The 24,702-nt window shown below is 35.4% G+C and overlaps 1 protein-coding gene across 1 annotated transcript; it reads left to right on the top strand.

The window, feature by feature from the left end:
• Nucleotides 1–236: 236 nt before the first annotated feature.
• LOC131332760 (uncharacterized) lies at nucleotides 237–3,248 on the top strand. Its single transcript, XM_058367054.1, has 3 exons — nucleotides 237–372; nucleotides 2,383–2,937; nucleotides 3,037–3,248. Exons 1-3 carry the CDS (start codon nucleotides 237–239, stop codon nucleotides 3,246–3,248), a joined length of 903 nt encoding a protein of 300 aa, XP_058223037.1.
• The last annotated feature ends 21,454 nt before the right edge of the window (nucleotides 3,249–24,702 follow it).

Raw genomic sequence — 24,702 nt, 5'->3', positions numbered from 1 at the left:
CGTGGGAGATTCAACACTTAAGGGGGAAGACTTACTTTACTGAATTCTTCCCTTAGCAGTTTGCCTATCTACTTTATGTCCATGTTTAAAATGACGGTAGCAGTTGCAAAGGTATTGGAAAAGATCCAGAGACAATTTTTTTGGGGTGATACGATGGAAAAGAGAAAGCTTCATCTGGTCAAATGGGAGTTGATTACTAAAAAGAAAGAGTTCGGAGGTTAGGAGTAAAAAATTTAATGATTCAAAACCATGCTCTCCTAGCCAAGTGGTGGTGGAGGTTTTATAAAGATAGCGATTCACTATGGGTGAAGGTGGTCAAAAGTAAATACAAGTTGGAACAAAGGTGTTGGTTACCTCGGTTGCCATCTTCTGGCAAGTCTTCAACTATTTGGAAAGACATATGTGTAGACACCCCAATCTGGGCTTCCAGATTAGTTTACTTACGGTTTTTGATTCCCCGATGATGAAATGGATCAAGAACACCCTGGAAATGATAGCGTGTTTGAGCTTTGAGTGTTTGCAAAACCCTTGAATCTAACCTAGCCTAAGTCACTTCAAAAACCAAAAACCCTACTGATGTGCGCCAGGGCGCAACCATCCCGCGCCAAGGCGCACCATCGCACGCCTGACTCACTCCATCGCGCGACAATGCGCCAGGGCGCACCATCGCGCGACAGACTCACTATGTCGCGCGACGGTCAAAGCTGTCCCCATCACCTTTATCAGCTAGGATGCTTAGCCACCAAGCAAACCTCAACCAGCCTCGTGGACTGGTTGAGCTCCTCTCATTACACCAACCAGATTCACCTCCATCCTTCTCTATAAATACCCCCATTCTTCTTCCATTAAAAGGGTTCAAGAATTTCAAAAGAATACACTTTGGGTCACCATTCCCCATTTTCACACCTCAACCTTCCAAGAACAAAGCTTGTTCTTTGCTTCTACCACTCAAACTCCTCAATCAAGCCTTCAAACATCAAAGTTCAAACACCTTTCAAACTCAAAACCGAAGGTATAGCTTACCTTTGTTCTGTTTTCTGTTCTGATCTCTGAGGGGGGCTGGCAGGGCCAAGGCTGGTAATCAATACCAGTCCTGGTCCTAAAGCTAGCAAGGTTTCAAAAACCGTCGAGGTAGGAACCAACGCGCGATGGTCCCACTCTCGCGCGCGACACTCTGGTGCTGCACGCGATGGACCGCGTGGGGATTGGTGTCCTACTATTTTGTGCTTTATTTTGTGTATAGATCACTCTGTTGAGCATGTTAATAACCAGTCTACTGCTTTCCTTTGTTAGAAATTGCTAGCCGTAGTTCAATTTGCATGTTTTCTGTTTTGGAGTACCCCTTGGATCATTCTGGACCTGTCCCAGAATCCAGAAATGTGTAAACCAAACACTGGTCCGCGCCAGGGCGCACCATCGCGCGCCGGACTGGCTCCATCGCGCGACAGTGCGCCAGGGCGCACCATCGCGCGGCAGACTCACTCCGTCGCGCGACAGAGCGCCAGGGCGCATCCTCGCGCGCCGGACTGGCTCTGTCGCGCGACAGTATGCCTCAGACCAGTGAGTGGCCTTGCACGGGTAGCTTAGTTTTAGGCCATTATTTTGTCCCCACACTGTTTATGGGGTGTTTTATTAATTTGTAAGGCTTTACAGCCTTTAAACTGTATATTATGCTGCCTATAAACTGCGTGGTTTGCCCTGGGTGTGCACTGGTCCTTCCAGAGCCCAAATGGTTTGAGAATAAGAGCTGTGGGTTTGAGCTCACCGGCGCGCGCGTGTCTCGGAGTTGTGCGCGCATGAGTAAACAGCATGCAGTGACTCGTTCAGTGCATGCTGGTTTCTTCCTACGCACGTCACTCCAAAACAGGGGCCTCCCAGTTTGTTTAAACTCCCACAGCAGTCTGTTCTCATCCTATACTAACTGCTCATCGATGCTATCTAACACATCCTGCAAACTGTTACAGTTTTAATCCCCGATTAACTTTTCCCCCGCCCTAATTGGCTAAAAATTGATTAATCAAACAGAATCGCAAACAAACATTTTTCGCAAATGCCTAAGTAGAGACCGATCTCCGGATTGGGCGAGAGGGGTGCCATAAAACCCTTCCCCTCTCGTAACCTGGCTCCCGAACCCAGATATGGTTATGACGGATTGGTTCCTTAACTTTTTCAAAACAAACAGTGCGGCGAGTGCTTCGAAATACGGTTCCTTGGGTGTCGGACCTTCAAACCCGAGTGGCGACTCTGTATTTTTGCGAGCGCTTGCTTCCCCGCTCGCGCTCCCTCGACTCGGGCATCTCGCGTCTCGGAATCTGGAAATTTCGAAGGGCACGGTGCCCACAATATGCTTGGTCGGGGACTCATCCTCTGTCATTGGATCAGTTCTTCAGGAGGGCTTCAGAGTAGTTGTTCATTCCGATCAGGACATCTCCTTTTGGAATCAAGTTTGGCTAGGTGACACAACCCTCAAGGAGGAGTTCCCTCGATTATACCTAATCTCTACTCAAAAAGAGAAGGTGATCAGGGATTTAAAAGATGCAAGTGATGGTGGCAGATGGAACTTGTTCTTCCAGAGAAGTTTGAGAGATTGGGAAGCTCAACAATTTGATGATTTACTCATGCATTTGCAGCCAGTGATTTTGGATCAATCCAGATGTGATATGGTGTGTTGGAGATGGGCATCTGATAACTGCTTCTCCCTTAAATCAGTTTATAATAAATGGGAACAAATGGGTTTTTCAAGCAATCTGGTGATGGGTTCAATCTGGAAGAATATTTGTCGCCCAAAAGTGGAAATATTTGCGTGGCTAGCACTGCAGGATCAAGTGGCATCAAGGTCAGTTCTCCTCTCTAGAAACTTGATTCCTATGGGCCAATCGGTGATGTGCCCCCGCTACTCATTTCTGTTAGAAACGCCTGAGCATCTTTTCCTTCATTGTCAATTCTCGTGGCTTGTGTGGTCATTGATTTTGGATTGGTGGCATTTTAGTTAGGTGTGCCCGGCCTCTCTGGTTGATTTGTTTTCATGGTGGCTAGGGAATGGTTTCAAAAACTTGGAGAGGTATATGTGGGAAACATCTTTCCATGCTACAATTTGGTCTTTATGGTTGGTCCGGAATGATCTTGTGTTCAACAATGCTACATGGCAAGTGGAGGATCTTGGGGAGTTAATTAAAACTAGAGTAGCAATGTGGATTAAGGTGAAGTTTGATATTAAGGTGCACTCGGTGGAGGACTTTATATCTTGACGGTATGAGGAAGGTGAAAGTTTAAGTTCTTTGGAGAGGGGTGGGGCGGTTCAACTCTCTGTTGGATGGTCCTCTTCTTCCTTTTTCTTGTTTTCCTTTGCTCTTAAGTTTTTATGCTTAGTGAGCCTCTTCTTGATGTACCCATTTCGAGCTAATAAAATTTCTCCGTTTTGTTGAGAAAAAAAAAATAGTTATCATTTTTTTTGTTATAGCTATCTTTTATGACCTTACTTTTTTTTGATATAACTTAGTACTTGGCCCAGACCAACAAATTCGGAGGGCAATCTCATCGTTTACTAGCAAGACAGAATGGCACTACTTAGTGAGACCAAGTGAAAGGATTCAATTATAGTTGGCGCAAAGCCCGTATGGCCATATATACTGACTAGCTAGCACATGATTTTGATAGCATGAAGTTAAAAATTGAACTCCAATAAAAAAAACTTCATGAAAGTGGAAAATTACAAAATATGTGTAACCCATCAAAATTGAAAGAGGGAATTGCAAACTTCCAAAACTAACATAAGAAGGTTTTCGGCTTTATTTGGTTGGTAGTTTAGTTTAGTTTTGGTAGTGGGTAGAGAGAGAAATAGGGTAATAATTGGAAAGAGGGGTAATGATTGGAGAGAGATACAAAAAGAAGAAAAAGTAATAATTAAAAAAATAGGGTAATGATTGAAGAAAGAAGTAGAATAATAATTGAAAAACTAAACTAACATAGGTACCAAACACAACCTTCGTAATTTTCTCATTGGTAATGGTCGAATTAATTAGATATGTGACACATCTCAATTCCCAATGCAAATAGCAGATAACAATGCCACACTTTGCCTCGCCCTAAAGGTTATAGTTCCGACATTTCGGAATAAAAAAGAACATGCAAGAGTACTAAAAACTCCTCATAGTCAGACCCCATTTTGCTTTTTTTAAAAACCTTCTTTTTTTAAAAGAAGGTAATTTTAAACTCAAATATAACGAAAATGAAAAATAATTTTTTAATTTTTTTTTACACCGTGTAAAAAATCTCAATGAGATTTATCAAACAAGATTCATATTAATAGAAAAATTATTTGCGTAAATACATGATTTTTTACCTTAAAATTTGCCTTCTTTTTTAAAAATAAGCTTTTTGAAAAAGTGGAACGATCTCTCATAACCCAAAAAGGTTTGTTTGCCCTAAACCTTGTCCGGTATTTGTCATCCTTCGCAACATCTTTTGTGTACCTTAGACTAGTAGATTGAACAAGGATAAGGTTTGGGGCAAACAAACTTCACTTATACCTTGACTTGGGCCATGTGCGGATATAATCCATCACGTTCACTTTGTCGCACTTGTAACCTCCTGTTCATCGGGAAAAATCCCATTCTCACCCAATTCCGTCAAAGTAAGAGGTGTACCTTACATGCTTCTTGAATCTAATGAATATATTAAAACTTTAATTTGAGCTGATCATAATGTATTTATCAAAGAGTATATAGAAGTAAAAATTTATGTCGGTCAGATGATAAGCACCCGACAATGCCATTAAGGGTGCGCTAAGTCCTTAGTTTAGTTTAATTATGTCGTTAAATTAGTTGTTTTTATTTACTTTTGCACGTAAGGTATTTCTTTAATGTTTTCAGATGAATCGTGTGAATAATGCATGTTTTGACGTCATGGATGGTCCAAATGCGTCCAAGTACCCGATGAACCAATGAAGACCCTGTCGGCCCCTGAAAATCTGTCTTAAGTATAGAAAAATGACTTTTCGAAAAAGTATTGATTTTCGAGATAAAAAATGACGGTAATTGATCCTTGAATTTTTCTAAGAGCAACTTCAAATTTGCAAGATTTTATTCAAAGAACAAGGTCATGTTTTGAGTCATTTTATCTATAAAAAATCGTGTTGTTTTCTGTTTTATACTAAAAGCTGTGGGTTAACATTTTGATTTGATTGAAATATCAAAATTCTGGTAATGCCATTGTTTTCAAATGGGGGGTACTTCCTTATTTTCATTAAATAAATTAAAGTAAGAAAAGGTAAAAGAAATATTTAAAATGCAATATTTACTTAAGTTTAGGGAATAAAAATAAGATGCTATGAAAGCTATTGAGTGCTGTGGAAGCTGCTGGGAGCTATGAAGCTGAAGTGCTAAAGATAAGGGGCTCGGCATCGATGGGAAGGGAAATGATCCATCGATGCCGAAGTACTTAGAGGTCCAGTTCCTTACCCATCTCGGCATCGATGGGAAGTATTATGTTGCATCGATGCCGAGGCCTTTAGCAGCAGCGTAAGTTCTTCTCCATTGATGCCGAAGGCTTTAGGATGGCGTCTTTGGAGCATCTTGAAGAATATTCTGTGCGCGTACTTGGAAGATATAAAAGCCTGTGATGTCATTGTACAAACAAGTAGAATAGATTTGCTTACATCATTTGTAGATCTAGATCTAGATTTTGAATTGTTCTTGAATGTTCTTCAATTTTCAGCTTTGAATCTTTAATTTCTGTCTTCATTAATTAGTTTTTGATATTGTCGTCCTTATTAAAGTTGTAGTAAATCTTTCGATCTATCGTTTAATCCAATTTCCTTCTAGTGTTGTTAATTCAATTATGCTAAGTAGATTTTTGCTTGCTCCTATCTCAATAGATATGTGTGAGTAGTTTTTCAAGGTTAGGTCATGGGGTGATTAGCACATCATGGCTCAAGTAGAATTGCGTTTTTCACCATAAAGTTTAAACCTTTGGCTCGAGAATTGATGTGGGGTTCGGGTTTATTTGTCAAATCGCTAAGGTGTTAATCTCCTTGAACATGTGTAGGTAAGAGCACCTCCTACTTACCACACATGATGCTTGGAGCTCTGACGCACGAGGCATTTGCTAAATAAATTCTAGAGCTAGCTTGGTAATCGAACCATTCTATTTTCCGATTTGGGAACCTTAATTGTGTATCCTGAACCGTGTAATCGGGTGAGAAATGCAGTTTAACTTGAGTCGTGAGTGTTAGTAATTCCTAAACCTAATCTGCCTTTTATCTTAATTTATTTGCTTTTCAATTTAGCCCATTTTCATTTCCACTACACACGTAAAACCAAGTTGGCTGTCTAAAAGCCGAAAGCCCTTACTTGCATCTACAAATTCAGCAAAGCCGTATTAATTATTCCCTTGGGTACGATCCCGGTCTTCCGAATTATCATGCTTCAACTGACGTATTAAGTCCTACGCTTGGGGCATTATTTCATAAATCGGAGCAAACGAAGCATCAGACATTAATAACTCAGTGATCGGGGAACATTGTTCTTGTTAAAACGAGAGGTAAATTTAATTTTGAAAGTTTACTTCAAAGTAAATTCTATTTGTTGACCATGATTTTTTCATTTTTTGATCGACTTGTATTTTGGTATGGATGTACTACTTTTCAAGCTCTACAATATTAGCGGTTCGGATCTAATGTTTGGTACAAGGGATGGATTTGTTAGATTCAAAGAAAAAGAAGACTCAAGAAAAAAGATAAGAGCGTATTGGACTTTCCATCGTTTGTGTTGTTAGATTTTGTACTATTTTCTTTAACTAGACACATGATGACGTGTTGTTCCGCGCGAAATTTGTATTCTGATCAGTGAACTGACACATAATAAGATTGAACAAGTGACATGAGATTGGTAATCAGACACATGATCATGCAGTGTTACACGTTTAAGTAATAACTTTCTTTTTTATCACATTCTCCAAGTTTGGTTAGAGTTCCCTTACGGTATTGGCAGCCTTGCCATGTGCAGTTGTGTGCTGCATTTTGCTAGTTGCTTGCGCCTTCTCTCCTGCTTCACCAGCTATAGTTGTGCCTTATAGTGGCCTTTGTCAAAGCCACTCATTGGTCATGTACATCCAAGCTGCCCGGACTGCTACCAATCCAAATTTCATTCATGTGGCATGGTGCTATGTCCCTTTTGTAGACCCTTTGAATGCTACGGAGACAAACGCTTTGAATGCTACAGAGACAAATGGAGTCCTTAAACTTTTTGTTTCCATTCTATTTCCTTCATGGCTATGTAATAGACTCAAACTCATATCTCTCGGTACTAATGTTCCGTTGTTTCCGTTTCCTCTTTTTTAGATGGAATGGAAACAAATGGTACTCTTTACTTTAGTATCTTGTAGCCAATTGACTTAAGGGTCACTTTTCTTTATTCTTCTTTTTCTTTCTTTTGTTTCCTCCTGAAGTATGCCCCTTGTAGGCTGTATATTTGGTTATCTCCTTTTTTTATTTCAAGCTGATTTACCCAAAAATAATAATACTTTAGTCTTTTCTTTTGAGAAATAATTTTGGCACTCCCCTTCTCTCCAACGGCACTCCTCTTTTCTCTCCATCTCCATCACCTAAATTGAAACACAAAGAAAAGTACGGTAAGAGAAAAGGGTGAGTGCCAAAATCACTCCCCTTTCTTTTTATACGAAGTAAAGTCTTTTTCAAAAACTCCATGTAAATTTCAAATCAAAATGAAAGATAAGCAATGTGACAATATAATACACATGGTGTAGTACACTTCACACTATACCCATGGACAAGGTTATCTTTGCGCCGTTGCCGGTAAAAAACACCATAGGTACAGCTAGAGCTTCATCTCTATCAGTATATATAACCCCACAACAAAGTTGAATTTGGCACATACATTTGACAAAACACGTTCGCCAATAGTAATAGATTCAATTTCCATTTGACCGGAAAAAAAAAAGAAAAAAAAGTAATAGATTCAGACAAGGGGGCGAATGTGGGAGGAAAAACTGCCTAGCAGTGCCAAAAATGCATTCAAAACGTGAGAGGCGGACAAAATTGAAAAGGAAACTTTTGGAACCAATATAGCATAGCCGAATAATTCATAATAACCCGTAGATGACGAAACTGAGATTATGAAGGGTTTGTCGAGCGGTAGTGAATAAGCAATGATTCTTTCTCCTCTATGAGGTCGAATATGCAAATTCCAATGTCCTCTGTAAACTGTAATAATTTACAGAAGGCGAAATATTATTAACCTTGGAGCCATTGAAGAATTTCTCCGATCGTTAATTTCAGAATAATAAAATTATTTGATATGTGCAAGATAACTTGAACATCAGAGTGTGTGTATATACAGAAATGATTCGTGCACAGCAAGCTGTGCACAGCAGCCTCTGAAGTGATTTTGGGTGTTTTGTTAACGCCTCTAACAATATCGAACGAAGCTCATTTTTTACAGAGACCTTAAACGACATATTTTGAACAAAATGAGCGGCTCCGATCATCTTTGTGCGACCCGGGACGGGAGAAAAAGGCTGCTGTGCACAGCAGTCTGTGCACGTAGCATAGCTCGTGTATATATATATGTGTGTATGTGTATGTGAATGTGTATGTGTGTGAGAAAAAAAGGAAGGATTTGAGCTTTAGAAATGATTGAAGGGCCATTCCAGCCAGCGCAATTAGCGGGGCCAAAAAAGGGCGACTTTTTATGGCCGTACATGCAGGAAGAAGATTGGAGTATGTTTTTTTTTTTTTTTTCCGATCATTCTACATTCACACTCATTTATACATTCAATTACACATTCATACTCATAATAAGGGTGGAGCCTGTATACACTACATACCCAGTGTGTATGGAACCTATCCCTATTGTGAATATTAGTGTGTAAATGGGTTTGTAAATAAGTGTAGAGTTATAATTTTCTTTCTTTATTTGGTCAAACGGAAGTTCAAGAACGGAGTATGTGTTGAAAGGAGTATTGTGGAAAAGGTGGGGCGCTTTCAAAATTGCATTTATTGCCAATTTACACGCGTCTTCTACGCGAACTGGTCGACATCAAAATGGCAGTAACGTGGACTAACCTTAATTCTTTTTTCAAGCAAACTCACAATCGATCTGTGTTCGGTATAAGATTTTAAGAGAGTCTTTTGGTGTAATAAACAAAAAAAAAAAATAGACAAAGAATCTCCAAAAAAAAAAATGAAAGTAATAATTAGTGAGAGAGAGAGAAAATTTATTGGGACTCGTGCAGAGAGGAAAAAAAAGATGGATCTAGATTCCCCTACCGAACACGGCTATTTAATTCTTTTTATTTTGCACAACCTTAGTTAATTTTTGGAGGACTAATATTAAGGTAAATGCCATTTAAAGCACGATACAATTTTATATGGATTAACCCTATAATAGTTGATAGCAGCTATCAGCATCTCCAAGACTTCAAATTTGAAGGTGTCAAATTTTTTTAAAGGCTCACATGACAAATTGACAATCAAAATTTAAAATGTACAAGTATAACTTCTCATTCTCCAACCATAACTTCAAAAATGTCATGGGCGAAGGCCATGTCAATTAATCTACGTAGGATTTAACCTTTCAAATGGCATTGGGTTGGAGCTAGTATTGGCTTTAAAAACGACTACACTACCAATGTGGAATTTGAAGGTCCCGATTGGAGATGCTCCCGAACTTGAAACCTCAAAATTAGCTCATTAATCCCAATCTGCCTTTCACATTTAGATAGACCCTAACAATTATCCAAGCTCTACTTTATGCTAGTACTTGATCGATCGGTGAAGTCCTCGCTTTCTATCGGAAACCTTAGCCTCGCCCCATTAAAAAAGCTATCAATCTGATTCCCGAAGTCAAAGTCAAGCTTCCCCACCTGGCAAGAGTGAAACTCTCTCCTTGACGTATTGATATTGACTACCAAGCACGAGACTGGGAAAACTTATTTTGCCAATAAAAAAAAAAAAAAAAGAGACCTCGAACTTGAGATCTTCAGGAAGGATGTACATGTGAAAATAGTGAGTCATTTCTTTCTTCTTCTTCTTTTTTTTTTTTGATCAAACAAAAATATAATAGTGAGTCATTTCTATGTAGTACTATAAGGTTTTGTGCGGAGTGGCTTAGGTAGATTTTTGCACAAAATTTAAATGATGGCACTAAACATGTACACTACGTACGGAGTACATTTTTCGTGTTGGTTTCGTGTTGGATACTGGCCGGGGGAAGGAAGAAGTTATCAAATTTAATACTAGTAGTATAAATTTTGCAAACAAAAAAATTAGGGATCGGAGTGGAATACTTTGACGAGTTAATTAATTTTACAAAGAGATACTACGATGTACTACTTTTTGATTTATAAAGACAGGCTTTTGATTTACAAAGAGATACTACGATGTACTTTTGATTTATATAGACAGGCTACGTACAACCGAATAGATTCTCTCCCTCCAAAACCAAAAGAAAAAAATGTGACACTTGTACGAACCGTCACCATCTTTACTACTAGTAGTAGTCAAAAATTAAAAATGGACTTTTTAAATTAAGAGGAGAAGATAACCTTTCTCTCGTGAATAAAGGCTTCTTCAAAATTGTGGTACTCCAGTAGTATCTTTTTTTTTTTTGGGTAAGTATACTCCAGTAGTATCTTGTCATTGCATGAACGTACAGATAGATAGGTGCCGAGTTGTCGCTCTTGTCATCATCATCTCTCGGTCCCCAGCTAAAACTCGATTCTAGATTATTTATTTCGTATTAATTTTATTTGAAATTTTACCCGATTCCATGTTTGATTCACATCACATACGAGATAAGAAAGTGTTTTTTAATAAAACATTTTAAAAATTGTTTCCAATTTTTTTTTTTAAAACAATTTTTCAAAAAAAATAGTGATCCAAAAATACTTAATGAAAAAAAATTTATTACAAAATTTTTTGGAATAGATATTTTTCTTTTACAAAAACTACATTTTTAAAACAGATTTTTTGAAAAAAAAACTAGTTCAAATTTTTTTTTTGAATTTGTTTTTTGGAAAACATTTTTTTGATATAAATTTTTACAAATGATCATTTTAAAAATGCTTTTTGAGAACAATTTCAATATAATCCGAATATTTTTTAAAACAATCCCTTGTTAATCATACCCATTCCCACCTCCCCTTGGGATTATTTATTAACCCCATATAGGGATAAAATTAGTATCAGGATTGATAATCTCAAAAGGGCTAAAATGAATACCAAGATTGATAATCTCAAAAGTCATTTCGGGAACAAAATGTAGGATTACTTAGGATTAGGTACAGTTAGTCCAATCCGAAGCAGTTATTTTGTGAATCAAACGAGGTGGGGTATCTCTTGGAAAATCAAAACTTGTCTTCTTATATTTTGGTTGTCCATTTAAGGGGTTGGTAACATTAGCAGTGAAGTCTAATAAAACAAAACAGTGTGAAAGTCTCATAATGGTCCATAATTAAAAATCTTTTTTAGTAGAGAACGTTAAAAATAATTGTAAGTGGGTGGGTCAATTGATAATGATGAGGGAAGAGAGAAAAAGAGAGAAAGGAAAAGGGAGAGTGATCCCCATTAAATTTATTTATCCGAAGAGAAAAAATGGCTAGTTTAGTTATCCAAAGTCCAAAATTTGGGTATTAATTAAGGGATCGTTAAGTTTGGTTATACCCCATATTTTGGACCAACATTGCTAGGTTTAGAATTTTTTAAGTTTTTGTTATGCTATTATAGACACTCTAATAAGGGATGATTTGGCGAAATAAGCCAAGTGGCTTATTTTTTGTCTTTATTCAATTTTTTTCGTCTTTGTATTTTTTGTGGATTATTATTCATTTTGACGAGAGGAATCAGAAAAGTAAAAAATTATTATCCAAACTCAACTTTTTTAATAAAGCAGAAAATTCTATTTTTTGGCTGATTTTTTGCTTTTTTAAAAAAATAAGTAATCCAATAAAAAATTTGACACAAACCCAACAAATGCAAAGAAAATTTTAAACAAAGAAAAAAAAACACCAAGTGTATTATTTAGCCAAAACACCCCTACTAAGAGCATCCACAGTGTTATAATCAAAACAAAAATGTTTATAATGTTAGCAACATTTGCTCAAAAAGAGCTCACATTAGAATAATCAAACTTAAAAACATCTTAGCAACTCATCAAATTTTGACCATTGGATAATCAAAACTACCAACCTTTTGCTAATAATCAAATTTAATTGTCTTCACATTTTCTCAATCAAGTACACCATCATTACACAAAAACCTTCTTTCTTCCATTTTCAACATGTTTATAACAAAAATACTTTTAAAAACAGTTTTTTTTTTTTGCAAAAATAATTTTTTTACACGTTTTTTGTTATTAAAACTGATTTGTTGGTTGACTTCTATTGTTGTTCTTTTACCTTTTTGCCCGTCTGGGGTTTTCCATTTTTCTCTCTGCCATTAACAAATCCATTGGGTAGATCCAAAGAATAAAAAACATCACAAGTTGGGTACCCCTGTTGATGAATCACCTGGGGCCTACATCTTAATTATTAGACATCCTATGCATCGGTCAAGCATTTTGATCACATACAATGGGTTGTGCTAGCATGACAAACATCTGTAAATTTATCAGTACTCCCTGAGCCAGAGAGCACTTACAACTAGATTTTAGGATTCATTAATAAACTTGATTAATTTAACTGAAACTCTTAATATATTATTCATCATCGAACCAAAAGGTTTGGTTTGGTTTGGTGTGATTTTGCTTTTAAAACAGCTGGGGGAAACGTCACAGAACACCAACTAAACCGTATGTTGATGCTAGTTTTTTTTTTCCTTTCTTTTTTTCTTTGGGCATGGTCTTATTAATTATAACAATATCTAGTCTAGATCTTCCACTGAGTCCTTCCTAGATTGCATAATTTTCTAATCTAATAGTGGAGTTCTAACTAATTAGTTTACTAAACAACTTTGTGAAGTAGGAAGCAGACCTTTTGGACACTAATTTTTGATAAATATCTATGTTTGCTTTATGGATCATATTTTATGATTATCAGTTGAATCTGGCTTCGCCACAATTTGATGTTAAACTACAAATTAAGAGCCATTAGTGTGATCTTACCTGTTCAAAAATATTTTTAATGATTCAGATTTAAAATAACTCTTGCCAGAAAATAGTAATTTCTTCCTAGGAAGAGTTTTTGTTAAACTTGAACCGTCAAAAGCAAAGATGAACAGTTGGAATGTAATGACGAGGCCTCTTGCTGTTCAATTGCAGACAGAGACGGAAGCACTTGTGGGTAATGGGGGGCCAAGGTCCCGCGTAGTTTTGGGTTTTTTTTTTTTTTTTAATTTTATGAATACTTCATCACATGACCAATTGAGAAGTATTTTTAGGTATTGAAAAGTTCGAATAATAATTTCAAAAACAGAACTTAATCGTTTTGAGCATAATGTCGTCTGGCATGTGAAATTCGGACAATTGGGAAGTATTTTCAGGCTATGCCAATGGTTGATTGAGACTAGAAAATCAGCAATCTACTTACTTGTCTATTGAGTGGTAGTACTTGTGCTTACTTTTTATAGTTCGGCCCCTCCGATTAAAAAATTCTGGTTCTATCCTTAACTGCCGAGAAGACAGGTCCTTATCAGCTGACAACGACGGTTGTGATTGTTTGCTTCTATAATAAGTAGTCATAAGAATAGGTGTAGATTAATCACTCATTTTCGCTTCTGCCTCCTTAATAATGTTGTAATTATCATAGTTAACTTTATATGATAGTGGCCCAATAAAAATATCGGCGGTGTTTGTAAAGTTGGGAATATGCTAATCCATTGTGAATCCTTTTCACAAAAAAAGTTACCTTCTCTTACTTTCTAGGGATAGGATCCGGCCATGTGTCATTTGTTTTGCTTGTGTATAGTGCGTACCGTACCTATCTAGCCAACTCATAGTATTACTATCCGGCTCCGAGATTTGTGAAGCCTAAAACAAACATTTCAAACAACTCATAATACTACTCCCTCCGTCCCATTTTGTTCCGCATGTTTTTTTTTTGGAACGTTCCAAAAATTGTCTATATCTCACAATCTATAATGTTTTTTTATGATTTTTCGAAATCTTTGTTTAAAAAAATAAATTGAGATCTATCAAATAAAATCCATATTGAATATATAAAATATTATAAATTGTGAGATATAGACCATTTTTTGGGACGTCCTAAAAAGGAAATAGGCGGAACAAAGTGGGACGAAGGGAGTACTTCCTTCGTTCTTTTTTTAGAGTCTAGTATTTTATTTTGAATTGTCTTTTAATAAGTGTTCATTTTGTAAAATTAGTAAGTAAAAGTTGGTGCATTTTCCATTTTACCTCTAAAAATAGATTCCATTTTGAAAAATTAGTAAGTAAAAGTGTAATGATGATATCTTTATAGAGGGTAAGTAGGAAAAGTGAGAATAAAAGTTGATATAAAATGTGTAATGATGATGTCTCTTTAATAAGTTAGAGTTACGAAGCAATACACTTAAAAAAGAACGGAGAGAGTAATAAATAGGAGTATAATATGTAAGTAACCCAATATTGATTCACAGTAAATAACATCTCCGACCCTTACTGCCCAACCTAAGAGCGGACGCATATTGTAAGTCAATTGAGTTTCGTTGATTGTATTTTTTTTACCTTTTCATGCTGGTGTCCTGGATTTCTCCCAAACTAATCAACACGTATATACAGTACTCCCCTTTTGTTAAGTGTTCTCAAATAAAACCAAAACCAAGGTTTAACAAAATCTCAAGAGAGAATGAAGAGTTTAAACTTTCTTCTGTTGTGTTTGTGAACAGTAGCGAATCCATGAATTACCAACAACAACCGTTAGAGAACCATGCAAAAATTTATGTGTCTTTTCGATTCGCGTTCTTCACTTGATTGCTCTCCCTAGATTTCCCAACAACTTTGACCATAATTCTTATCCACTAATAATCATAGCCCAGTGCTACACTGATCACTTGGCTAGTAGAACTTGGCACACACTAACATTTATTTATCAATTCTGCTATGAGTAGAGACACTGATAGGGATCCTGTAGAGACAAATCTAAATAATTACACTTTTACACTTTTATTTTATCTACTATTACAGTTTAGTTTTAATTCTGGAATGGTCTTGCTCTGTGGTACTGAAGTTTTGCTTCAGCTAACTGGTGCTCTAATTCTCTAAGCTTATCCTGTTCTTTCCCTATAAATCTAGTAAGAACGATACTAGATCGAGGTCTGTTTGTATATAAAGCTGTATTTAAAAGTCTATTTATCAAAAGGTTCTGAGCAAATATTTATTCTTCTAATCTACGAATATAAATCAAAATATGCTCTTCTTTGTTCATACATGCAAAAGATAAAGGGTTTATAATCAAATGCCTGTGAATCCTACTCGGTACTTACCACCATATGATCCAGGTAAACTGTTTAAAATAATCTAAATATTGTATATAAAATTATATTTCTCATTACCCATTGATCAATCTTTCTTTTTGTTATCACTATCTTTTTTTTTTTTGTGTCAAAATTTATCCAAAGAAATTTCTTATTTTCCTTCTCAACCTACCTCCGAATACAATTCCCTAAACGCCACTCTTTGGCAAAACGGGTTTATGACTCAAGAAGGCTTTATGGTTCAAAGGCCTGAAGTCACCTCTTCTTTTAAATTCCAAATTCAAAAGTCTTAGTGATATAAAAACTGGATTGAAAATCTTTGGGTAATACAGACATATAATTTATACAATATCTATACTATTTATGATCATAGGGGTGTTCCCTTTCGGGAGTCCCTAAAGAACAATAAAGAACTGGAGTAGTACTGAAGAGAAACTTACTATACTACAGATTGCTGATTACAAAGTTGAAGATTGACTCGACCAATTACAATTGCAACAAATGCTTACAGATAGCAAGTGTTCAAATGCTAGGAGAGTCGTGAGTACAACTGAAAGGCTCAATCCTATTTATAGACTGACTCAAAATTAAAATGACTGGCAACCTATTAAGAAAAGAGATCCGGTTTTTCAAAAGAAAAGTAGATGACGCGTGATCACTGGCCCGCATCGTCACATCTTTCAACTTTCTTTTTGAAAAGGTAGGGTCTTCATTATTGATGCTTGAAGATATGTTCAGGAGTGGTTGTGGTCATCATTTCTTCTGGCTGGTGGAGAGTGGTTAAAACTGGCTGGTAGAGAGTGGTTGGAACAGTAATACTCTGTTTTCGGCAGATATTTCCAAACTACTTTTACTGCTATCCCATGTGATGACAGAAATGCTGTCGAGCTACCTTTATCTTCATCCTTCCATGGCATTATTGAGATTTTGGATTGCCTCGTCATCAAAATCATAATCTTCATCTCCTTCGTGATCAGATGGATTCGATAAATCTTTTTCTGTTAGCATTGCTCTTTGCTGGTCTTTCTGTTCTAAATAATACCTGACTAAATTATCATATCCTGTTTCAAAATGAAATTTTAATTCTGAAATGTGATCATTAGACCTAATTTTTTGAAATAGGTCTTCACATACTAATGGTGCCTTCCCATAATCATATAGACTATCATAATGAAAACCTTTAGCTATGGTGAAGGCAATGGCATGCCTGATCTGCTTTCTTATAGAATTTGCTTCGTAAATCCATGGGTCATCATTATCACAGTGATAAATTCTTCTGAGAATTGTATTTGCAGGATTGGTGTTGATGTGAATATTGTGGTAGGCAGGGATGAGTTGTCCTGTAGATGTCCATTCTGGAAGCTTTGATTCCATTACCACCTCGACTGTTGTACCTTGATCTGCCATGGAGTTGAGAAAACATGCTGCAATTTTCCTTCCAAATCTGTTAGTGTCTTCTGGGTCATGAAATATAATTTGTTGAGTATATCCAAAATCCAAAAGAGTTATTTCTGTAATTTCCACTTCTTTCTATCTTTGAAATTAAGATAAAAAGGTTTGAAGCGCTTCATGTCTATGTTGGCCATAGGGATGCTATAAACAAGTTGGCACGTACAAGCCATCCACTCCAAAGGTATCTGAATACAAGTTGGTTTAATCTTTAGACATGGAACAACATCTTTTTCTTGTAAATAAAGGGTTTTCCAGGAAATAGTGAGTCCTGGAATACAACCTTCATTCTGGTTGATCTTGATCAGTTCTGAAAATAAAAACTCTTGGAAATGAACTCTATCTTGTCTGGCTAAGTACTGAATATGATGGATAACATCTGGGGGGGAATTTTGAAAGAAAAGTGGTTGCTTTTGGTTGCAAAAGCTCTATTGGGTCATATTCCTTACTCCACTCACTCTTTTCTTCATCTTCCAGTGGGAAAGACTGCTTTTTCACTTTTAACAGTGGGGTAAAAGGGTTTCTAATTTTCTTGAGCTCCTTCTCTGATTCTAACAACTTCCTTTTGAGAGTTGTTATTTTTTCTTCAAGCTTTTGTTGATTATTGATCAACTGTTGGTTGGCCTGCTCAAAATCTTGGTTTCTTCTATTTAAAAGTCTGAAATTTCTAGTCATTGTTTCGCAATGACCACAAAATCTTATTTGCTGAGAAAATGGCTGGTTAGAAGATGGTTGGTTGAAAACCTGGTTATTTTCAAAACCTGCAATCTCAAGGGCTACCTGAGTATTTAATCTTCTAGAAGACTCCGAAATGTAAAAATTGTTTCCAATGGTGCGATTTGCCCATTGATTTGCTTCTGCAAATGTATGAAAACCTTTCCATGTTGAGGAAGGGATTCCATCTACCTGTTTTAAAATTTCTGGCCAATAGGAATAAATTCCTGGGACACGGCCTATGGCTACACAATAAAATGAAAATCTTTTTGTTGGGTTTGACCCATTTTGTTGATTAAAAAAAATATTTAAAGCATTTAAACAAGCTAAGAATCTAGGAACCTCTTTATGAGAATCTCAAAGATTATCTAAAAGACATTTCTGTTCCTCACTGATATTGTGGATGAGGTACCTGAATTTGGATCTGGATTGTTCAGGAAAATCTCTGAGAGTTACACTCCCAAAGGTTAAAAACTTCTGATCTGTTCTGGTTGAATTGGTTGTATTACTGGAAGATGCCATCTGAAAAATTGGAAATGTTAGTATTTATTTTCCTGGATAAATAATCTGCTAAAGTGTTTTCTTTTCCTTTAATATGTTCAAATTCTACTGTATAACCATTTCCTGTTATTGTATCTACAAAATTAAGCCATCTACGATTACTGATCTTTTTCTCATTAAGAAGCTTATGAAACTTAACAATTGCTTCGCAGTCTGTTCTAACTGTAAAGGGTTTAAATAACCATAACTTGAAGCTATTAATGGCGTTAATAACTCCGAGTATTTCACAATCTATGCTGGCTAAATTTCCTTTTTCTCTATATTTTCCACTAGAATATCTACAAATCTTTTCTGTGGATTTTGCTGAGTACTTTATGGGTTTGCTAAGGAGTATTGCTCCCCATCCTTTTTCACTAGCATCTACTTCTATTACTATGTAATCATGTTCTAATGGTAATTCTAGTTCTGGTAAATTTCTACAAATTTTCTTGATCTTCCTGACAAGATCTATATCTTGCTGGTTGAAATATTTTTGACCTGTTGGGGTCGTTTTACTATACAAAGGTCCTATAATTTTACTAAGATCTTTTATATATGGTCTAGCATAATTCAAAGTCCCTAAAAATGACTTAAGTTTCTTTTTGTCTTCTATTCTGTCGGGAAACTCTAATATCTTCTGTGCAATGTGTGGCTGTAACTGAATTTTTTCCTTTCCTATTCTTGCTCCTAAATATTTTATATATTCTTGCATAATTCCATCTTCTTTTTACTAATAATTAAACCATTATCTATAAATAACTGAAATGTTATCCTGAGATGTCTGTAATGTTCTTCCTGTGTTCTACTAAAAACAAGAATATCATCAATATAAACAAGAATAAATGAATGGTATTCTTTGAATATATTATCCATTTTTCTTTGGAAAATACTGGGTGCTGTTTTTAAACCAAATAACATGACAATCCATTCATAACATCCTTGAGGACATGTGAATGTTGTCCATGGTCTACTGGATTGGTCCATCATGATCTGCCAAAATCCTGATTTGCAATCAAATTTACTAAAAATTATTGCATCCTGAATGCTATTAATAAGCTGTTCTTTACTGAGTATGTCATAACTATTTAACTGAATATTATCATTGAGACGCTTATAGTTTATGACCATTCGCGCTTTTCCTCTTTTGATTTCTGCATGATTTCTTACCATAAATGTTGCACTTCTGTGTGGGCTGATACTTTCTTTTATAACTTTAAGATTTAGTAATTCCTGAATTTGTTTCTTAAATTCTTATACATCTAATGGGCTGTATACAATTTTCTGGGTACTAATCTTAAAATCTGGATTAATAATTTCTAAATGAGCTAAGGTCTTGTTTTTATTCCAATGTTTGATTGAATTTTCTCCTAGAATCTGGGTTTCTTTTGCCAACTTAATTAATTCTTCTAATCATTCTTTATCTGTCTTCCTCTTTTTGCGATCAAAAACTGATAAAGAATATTCTATTCGATTAAAATCTATTGGATCATAATCTATCTGGATTAACTGCTCCTCTTCTTCCATTAACCATTCTGTTTCAATATTATCCTCTGCTGTTTCTTCATATGAATCTAAATGTTTTTCTGGAATATCTTTTAGCATTTCATGTATTTTATCTTTTACTATCTTATTTTCTTTTACTATTTTTCTGTTTTCGTCAATAGGTCCACCACGCTTAGCTGACAACTCTGATTCTAAATGCTGGGCGTGTAAGGTTTCAACCTGTAAACTACGCTTATGAAAGGTGACAAAATGTCTGCTAAATGTAATACTGCCATTCATGCTGTCGATAAAGTTTAATCCTAAGATAAACTTATAGCTTGGATTGATTTCTCCTATCCATACCATAGGTAACGGGTAGGTATGCTGTTGTTGGATTCTGTTGGTAAATCTAATGCTACTGTTCATAAGGCATGTATCATAAATAATATTGGTATTATTCATGAGATTTGCTCTGGCTATATAACCTAGTTTCGTAAAATATTCAACTGGTATAAGATCACGGCTGATGTGACTTTTACTAGCTCCTGTGTCTACCATAGCTTTAGTCTCTATGATCTTTCCTGGATTCTTTTCTCTAGCTGGTAATAAAATTTCACAATTTATTTCTATAAGACTGTTTTCTCCTATTCTATTAACCGATTCAACAATGTTGCAGTGATCTTCTATAGTTTCAATTAAAGGTTGGTTTTTCTCATGTAACTGATTTCTTAATCTACTATTTTCTATTCTATATGTTTCTATTTCTATAGACAAAATTTCTATTTTCTTTTCTAATTCACTTACCTGTTTTTCAAACTGGAATTTGGTTTTATCTAAATCTAACCTAACTGTGGCTGCCTCTAACTTGGCTTCTTGGAGAGTTAGTTTTGAATTCTGGTTCAACACTGGTTGCTGTATGCTACCACTTAAATCTATCAAATCCCTATCTATCTGATGGTTCTTTTTGAGACAAAATTTGCAAACATTTTTCTTACAATGTTCACATATACTTCTAAATAATCTAAAAGGATAACCATTGCATTCTGAGCAAGGTTCACTATCTTGGCCTATATTATGTTGCCACTGGTGTATACATTCTATACCAGAACTTTTAATCATAAAAGTATATTCTGGTATGTAGCTGGGAAGTTCATCCTCTGAACTACTACTGCTGCTGCTATCATTATCTTCTAAGAAATTTATTGCTTCTAGTTCTGTACTAATCAAACTGTATATTGATTCAGTATCACTTTTCTCTAATTTTATTTCTATAAACTCAATATTATCAAAATCTTCTAATTCTGCTATAGTATTTGTTTTCTCTGTGTTCTTCTGGTTTTTCCCTTTATTAGGGCATCTGTTTGCTAGATGATCTTTTGAATCACATATAAAGCACTTACATTTATGGTTCTGAGTTGGTTGAACTCTTTTCCTAAAATGTTTCTTAGGTCTTGGTCTAAACTGTTGTTTGCTGGGTGCTTGCCTGTAAGACTGACTTTTCCTATATCTTTTCCTAGGATAATAGCCATGTTTTTGATATCCATAATTATACTTTCCTGTCTGTGCTATTTTCTTATGGTATTTACTGGCTTTCTTTTGATATTTATAGAATTTCTTTTTCTTTCTCTTTTCTTTGCCATATCCATACTGTTGTGGAGTATATATGACTTGGCTACAAAAGTTTAACTTGTTTTTCTTTATGCCTTTCTGGATTTCAAGTGTAGTGCACTTGTCTCTTAGGACTGCAAAAACAAACTGAATTCTAAGGCCTATTCCTATATGCTGGTTTTCATCTCCATTAGTAACTTTTCATTTTCCCCATATTTCTTCTCGTAGAGGTCCTGGAAGTTTCCTAAAGAATTTATTACTAATTTCTGGATCGAGTGCTCTTCATGTCTGTGATGCAAGGGCTATGAAGTCATTACAAAAGCTGACTATATATTTCCATTTATGTAACTTAAGCTGTTCTAACTGTCTTATAGCTACATTCTGATACGTTGTATTACCTCTATTAGGATCTGCTCCTATGATCAAGGTTTTGACTAAACTGGTGAAATTATAAACATTTGGTCCTTGGGCTATTAAAGCCGCATACCGGGTTTCAAAATCTCTTTTGTAGGCTTCTATAATTCCTTTTGCTGTGTCTCCTAAGAATGATTCGCAATATGACCACATCTCTGCTGAAGAGTGCCAATTGGTCATTTCTAAAAGTTTTCTAACTAAAGCTTGTTCCCATCTATCTATTACTGCTTTGTGAAACTGAGGATCAAATGCTGCAATGTCCAGCATTAATCCTGTTCTTGCTTGTGCCATAAGAGTTATATCTCTATCTACTGGTAACCTTTTCCATTTTGACTTCTACCATATGGCTTTCTGTGACCTTAACTGGTGGTTGATAATAGTTGGATCTAGGGTCTGAGTGACAAAACATATCTTCTACTGAAAGACTGTTCTTTCTACTGGAATCATATTCTAGAAAATTTTCTTCTAAGACAAATATATTATTTTGTAATAGATATTGTCTTTGGACCTTTGAACTATCATCTAATTCTGGATGCTCGTACTCAAGCTTTTGGGTGTAGTATCCTTCCAAAATCTGGTAGTCATAATAATCTAAGTCTGGCCTATAAACTGGTTCTAAAAGCTCTTTTAATCTAATTATGTCAGACTCACTGAATTTAACTAATTGATCTAGGGTAAACTGAGACTGTTCATATGCCATATAAATATGTTCTGTTTCTACGTCTGAATTTCTGGCAAATTCTGTATGAATAGAACTACTTACATCTGAATGTCTACCTGCTGAGATATAATTACTGAATCTAAGATTAACTTCTCCTAGATTGTTAGTATAAAAACTGTTATTACTGGGTCTGAGTTGTTGTTTGGGCACTAAATTCGTGACTTTCCATTCAAGTCCCGATAACATCTCTGAATCTCATTTTTTGGCTTCTATGACCTGGATACCTCTGGTACCTAAAGCTTTTAAAGCTTGATCTGTTCTACGCTTGTATCTGGTGCTACTGTGATTGCTCAGTTTTCCTATAAAATTTACACATACTAAAAGGTTATGAACATCAGGGATCATGTGATATCCCCTTGCCTTAATTTCTATTTTTATATGCTGGTAAATTCATCAAGTCTCATCTGAAAATCTAGTATGCAATAAACAATCTGGCAATTACTGTTCATGTCTAATTCCATGCTTCCTATTAAAGCTTGTTCCTGATTTGTAAACCTATTATCAAAAATCATAACCAATACCTTGGTTCCTAAGTCTTGTCTAGCTAAACCTTTTATTCCTATAGTAATTAAACCTAGATGTATAAGGCCTAACCTTAACTGTTTAAGCTCATTGAAACTCTTCGGAGTAATCATTTCTAAAATTTCTAGCTGGTCTTCAGTTATAACACTGACTGGTTTTTCATGATAGTTATTATAAGTTCTGACTCCTCTATTGAAGAAATTCTATGATCTATATAATACCGTTGGGTCTAATAATTCTAAACTATGATTTCTGAATCTGTCTAACTGAACTTCTGGATCTATGATTCCTTCTATTCTATTTTCTTCAACTGGTTATTTTCCAAATACTCTATTTAGCAAAGGAATCCCACTAACCTTGGTTTTACTGCTGGACGCCATCACTGAGTTCCTGAAGATTGAGGAATTTCTGGTTTCTTTCCTTTGTTTGGATTTGGAGTGCCAAATATATTATAATAAAATGTATGGTTTTGCAAAGATCTATTGGATCTTTTAGGTTCTAGATGTCTGGTTGAGGCTGAAATACTAATCTGGTTTATTTTGGAGGTTAAAGCTTCTAAAGCCTCTCCTTCCTGGAGTTTATCTACTCTAATAGACAACTGGTCTAACTTTTCTGATGTCTCCACTAATCTATGGCTAAGGCTGATCAAAAGTTCAATAATTGTATTATTTTGCTTAATAATAGTCTCGTCTGTTTTGCCTGTTGGCTTGAAACTAGATAATCCGATAGGATCTGGTTGAACTTTTCCCAAATTTTCTAATGCTATTTTATAAAATAAACTATCGCAACTATTCATTCTCCATTAGTTAATTTCTTAACTTCCTCTAAAAGAATCTCTATTTTCTGGAGTTTACTATCCACTTCTGTTTTAACTTGAACTGGGTTCTGTTTTATTCTGTCAACCTCAAATCTAAGACTTTTCACTAATTTTTTGGTTTCTGTTTCTATATCCTTGGGCTGAGTAACATCTAACTTATTGATCAGATCTATTATATCTTGTTTGCAGGGCAATTTCTCTGATATTATGAGCTGTTTTTCTTCTAACTTACTGATTCTCCTTAATATTTCTGAATGTAAATCTTTGAAGTAATCTAGATTTTGTAACTGCTTACAAGATCTGGATCTGCTAATTCTTTCTAAGATCTGGGTAGTTTGCTCAAGAGATTTTGTTGAAAACTCTTCAAACTGATTTCTGGTTACTATATTACCTCTAACTTCTAAGCTAAATTTTTTATCTAGGTTATTGCTAAGTTGCTCTATTAGCTGAAAACATGTTTTAATCTGGATATTTTATTTTGACTGTTGGGATCTAATCTCACTTAAACTAGGACTAATTGCCTTAATTAATTCATTAATCATAACAAACTAAACAAATAAAGGCTAAACCATAACAATAAATAATAAACTAAACAATAATAAGGATCTATAATCTGGCTACTTGAATTAACAAATAGTACTGTAGGCTCTGATACCAATTTTCTGCTAGGGTACTGTGTAAATAATAGGCGAAAATATGAATAATAGAAAGCGGAAATACAAAGAAATTCAAAGGGGTTCTAACTGTGAATATCTAGAAATTTTGGTGAGATATATATAAGGTACTGTAATTAGTTTTGAAACTTCTGAAAATATTGGTCTGCACTGTAATTATTGTTCTGTTTTACACGTAAGATCAAGATGAGTGTCAGGATTCTGGTCGTTACTGATAGCTTTTCTGTTTATTTATATTGTACTAAATAGACGTGGAACAAAAAAAGACAACTTGTCACCTTTCTTTCCCAAGGATTAATACGTGGGTCGGCCAAATGCGGTCCTCACTTTTTGTCAA

The sequence above is a fragment of the Rhododendron vialii genome, chromosome 7a, assembly GCF_030253575.1.
Source record: "Rhododendron vialii isolate Sample 1 chromosome 7a, ASM3025357v1".
NCBI lineage: Eukaryota > Viridiplantae > Streptophyta > Magnoliopsida > Ericales > Ericaceae > Rhododendron > Rhododendron vialii.
This window is presented reverse-complemented; position numbering and strand designations above follow the sequence as displayed.

Bases quoted from the DNA above. Each gene is read 5' to 3' on its own strand.
- LOC131332760 (XM_058367054.1), top strand. From the start codon at position 237: ATGATTCAAAACCATGCTCTCCTAGCCAAGTGGTGGTGGAGGTTTTAT. The intron at 373-2,382 runs GCAAGTCTTCAA...TCATTGGATCAG, and splicing joins ACCTCGGTTGCCATCTTCTG to TTCTTCAGGAGGGCTTCAGA. The intron at 2,938-3,036 runs GTCAATTCTCGT...CATGGTGGCTAG, and splicing joins TGAGCATCTTTTCCTTCATT to GGAATGGTTTCAAAAACTTG.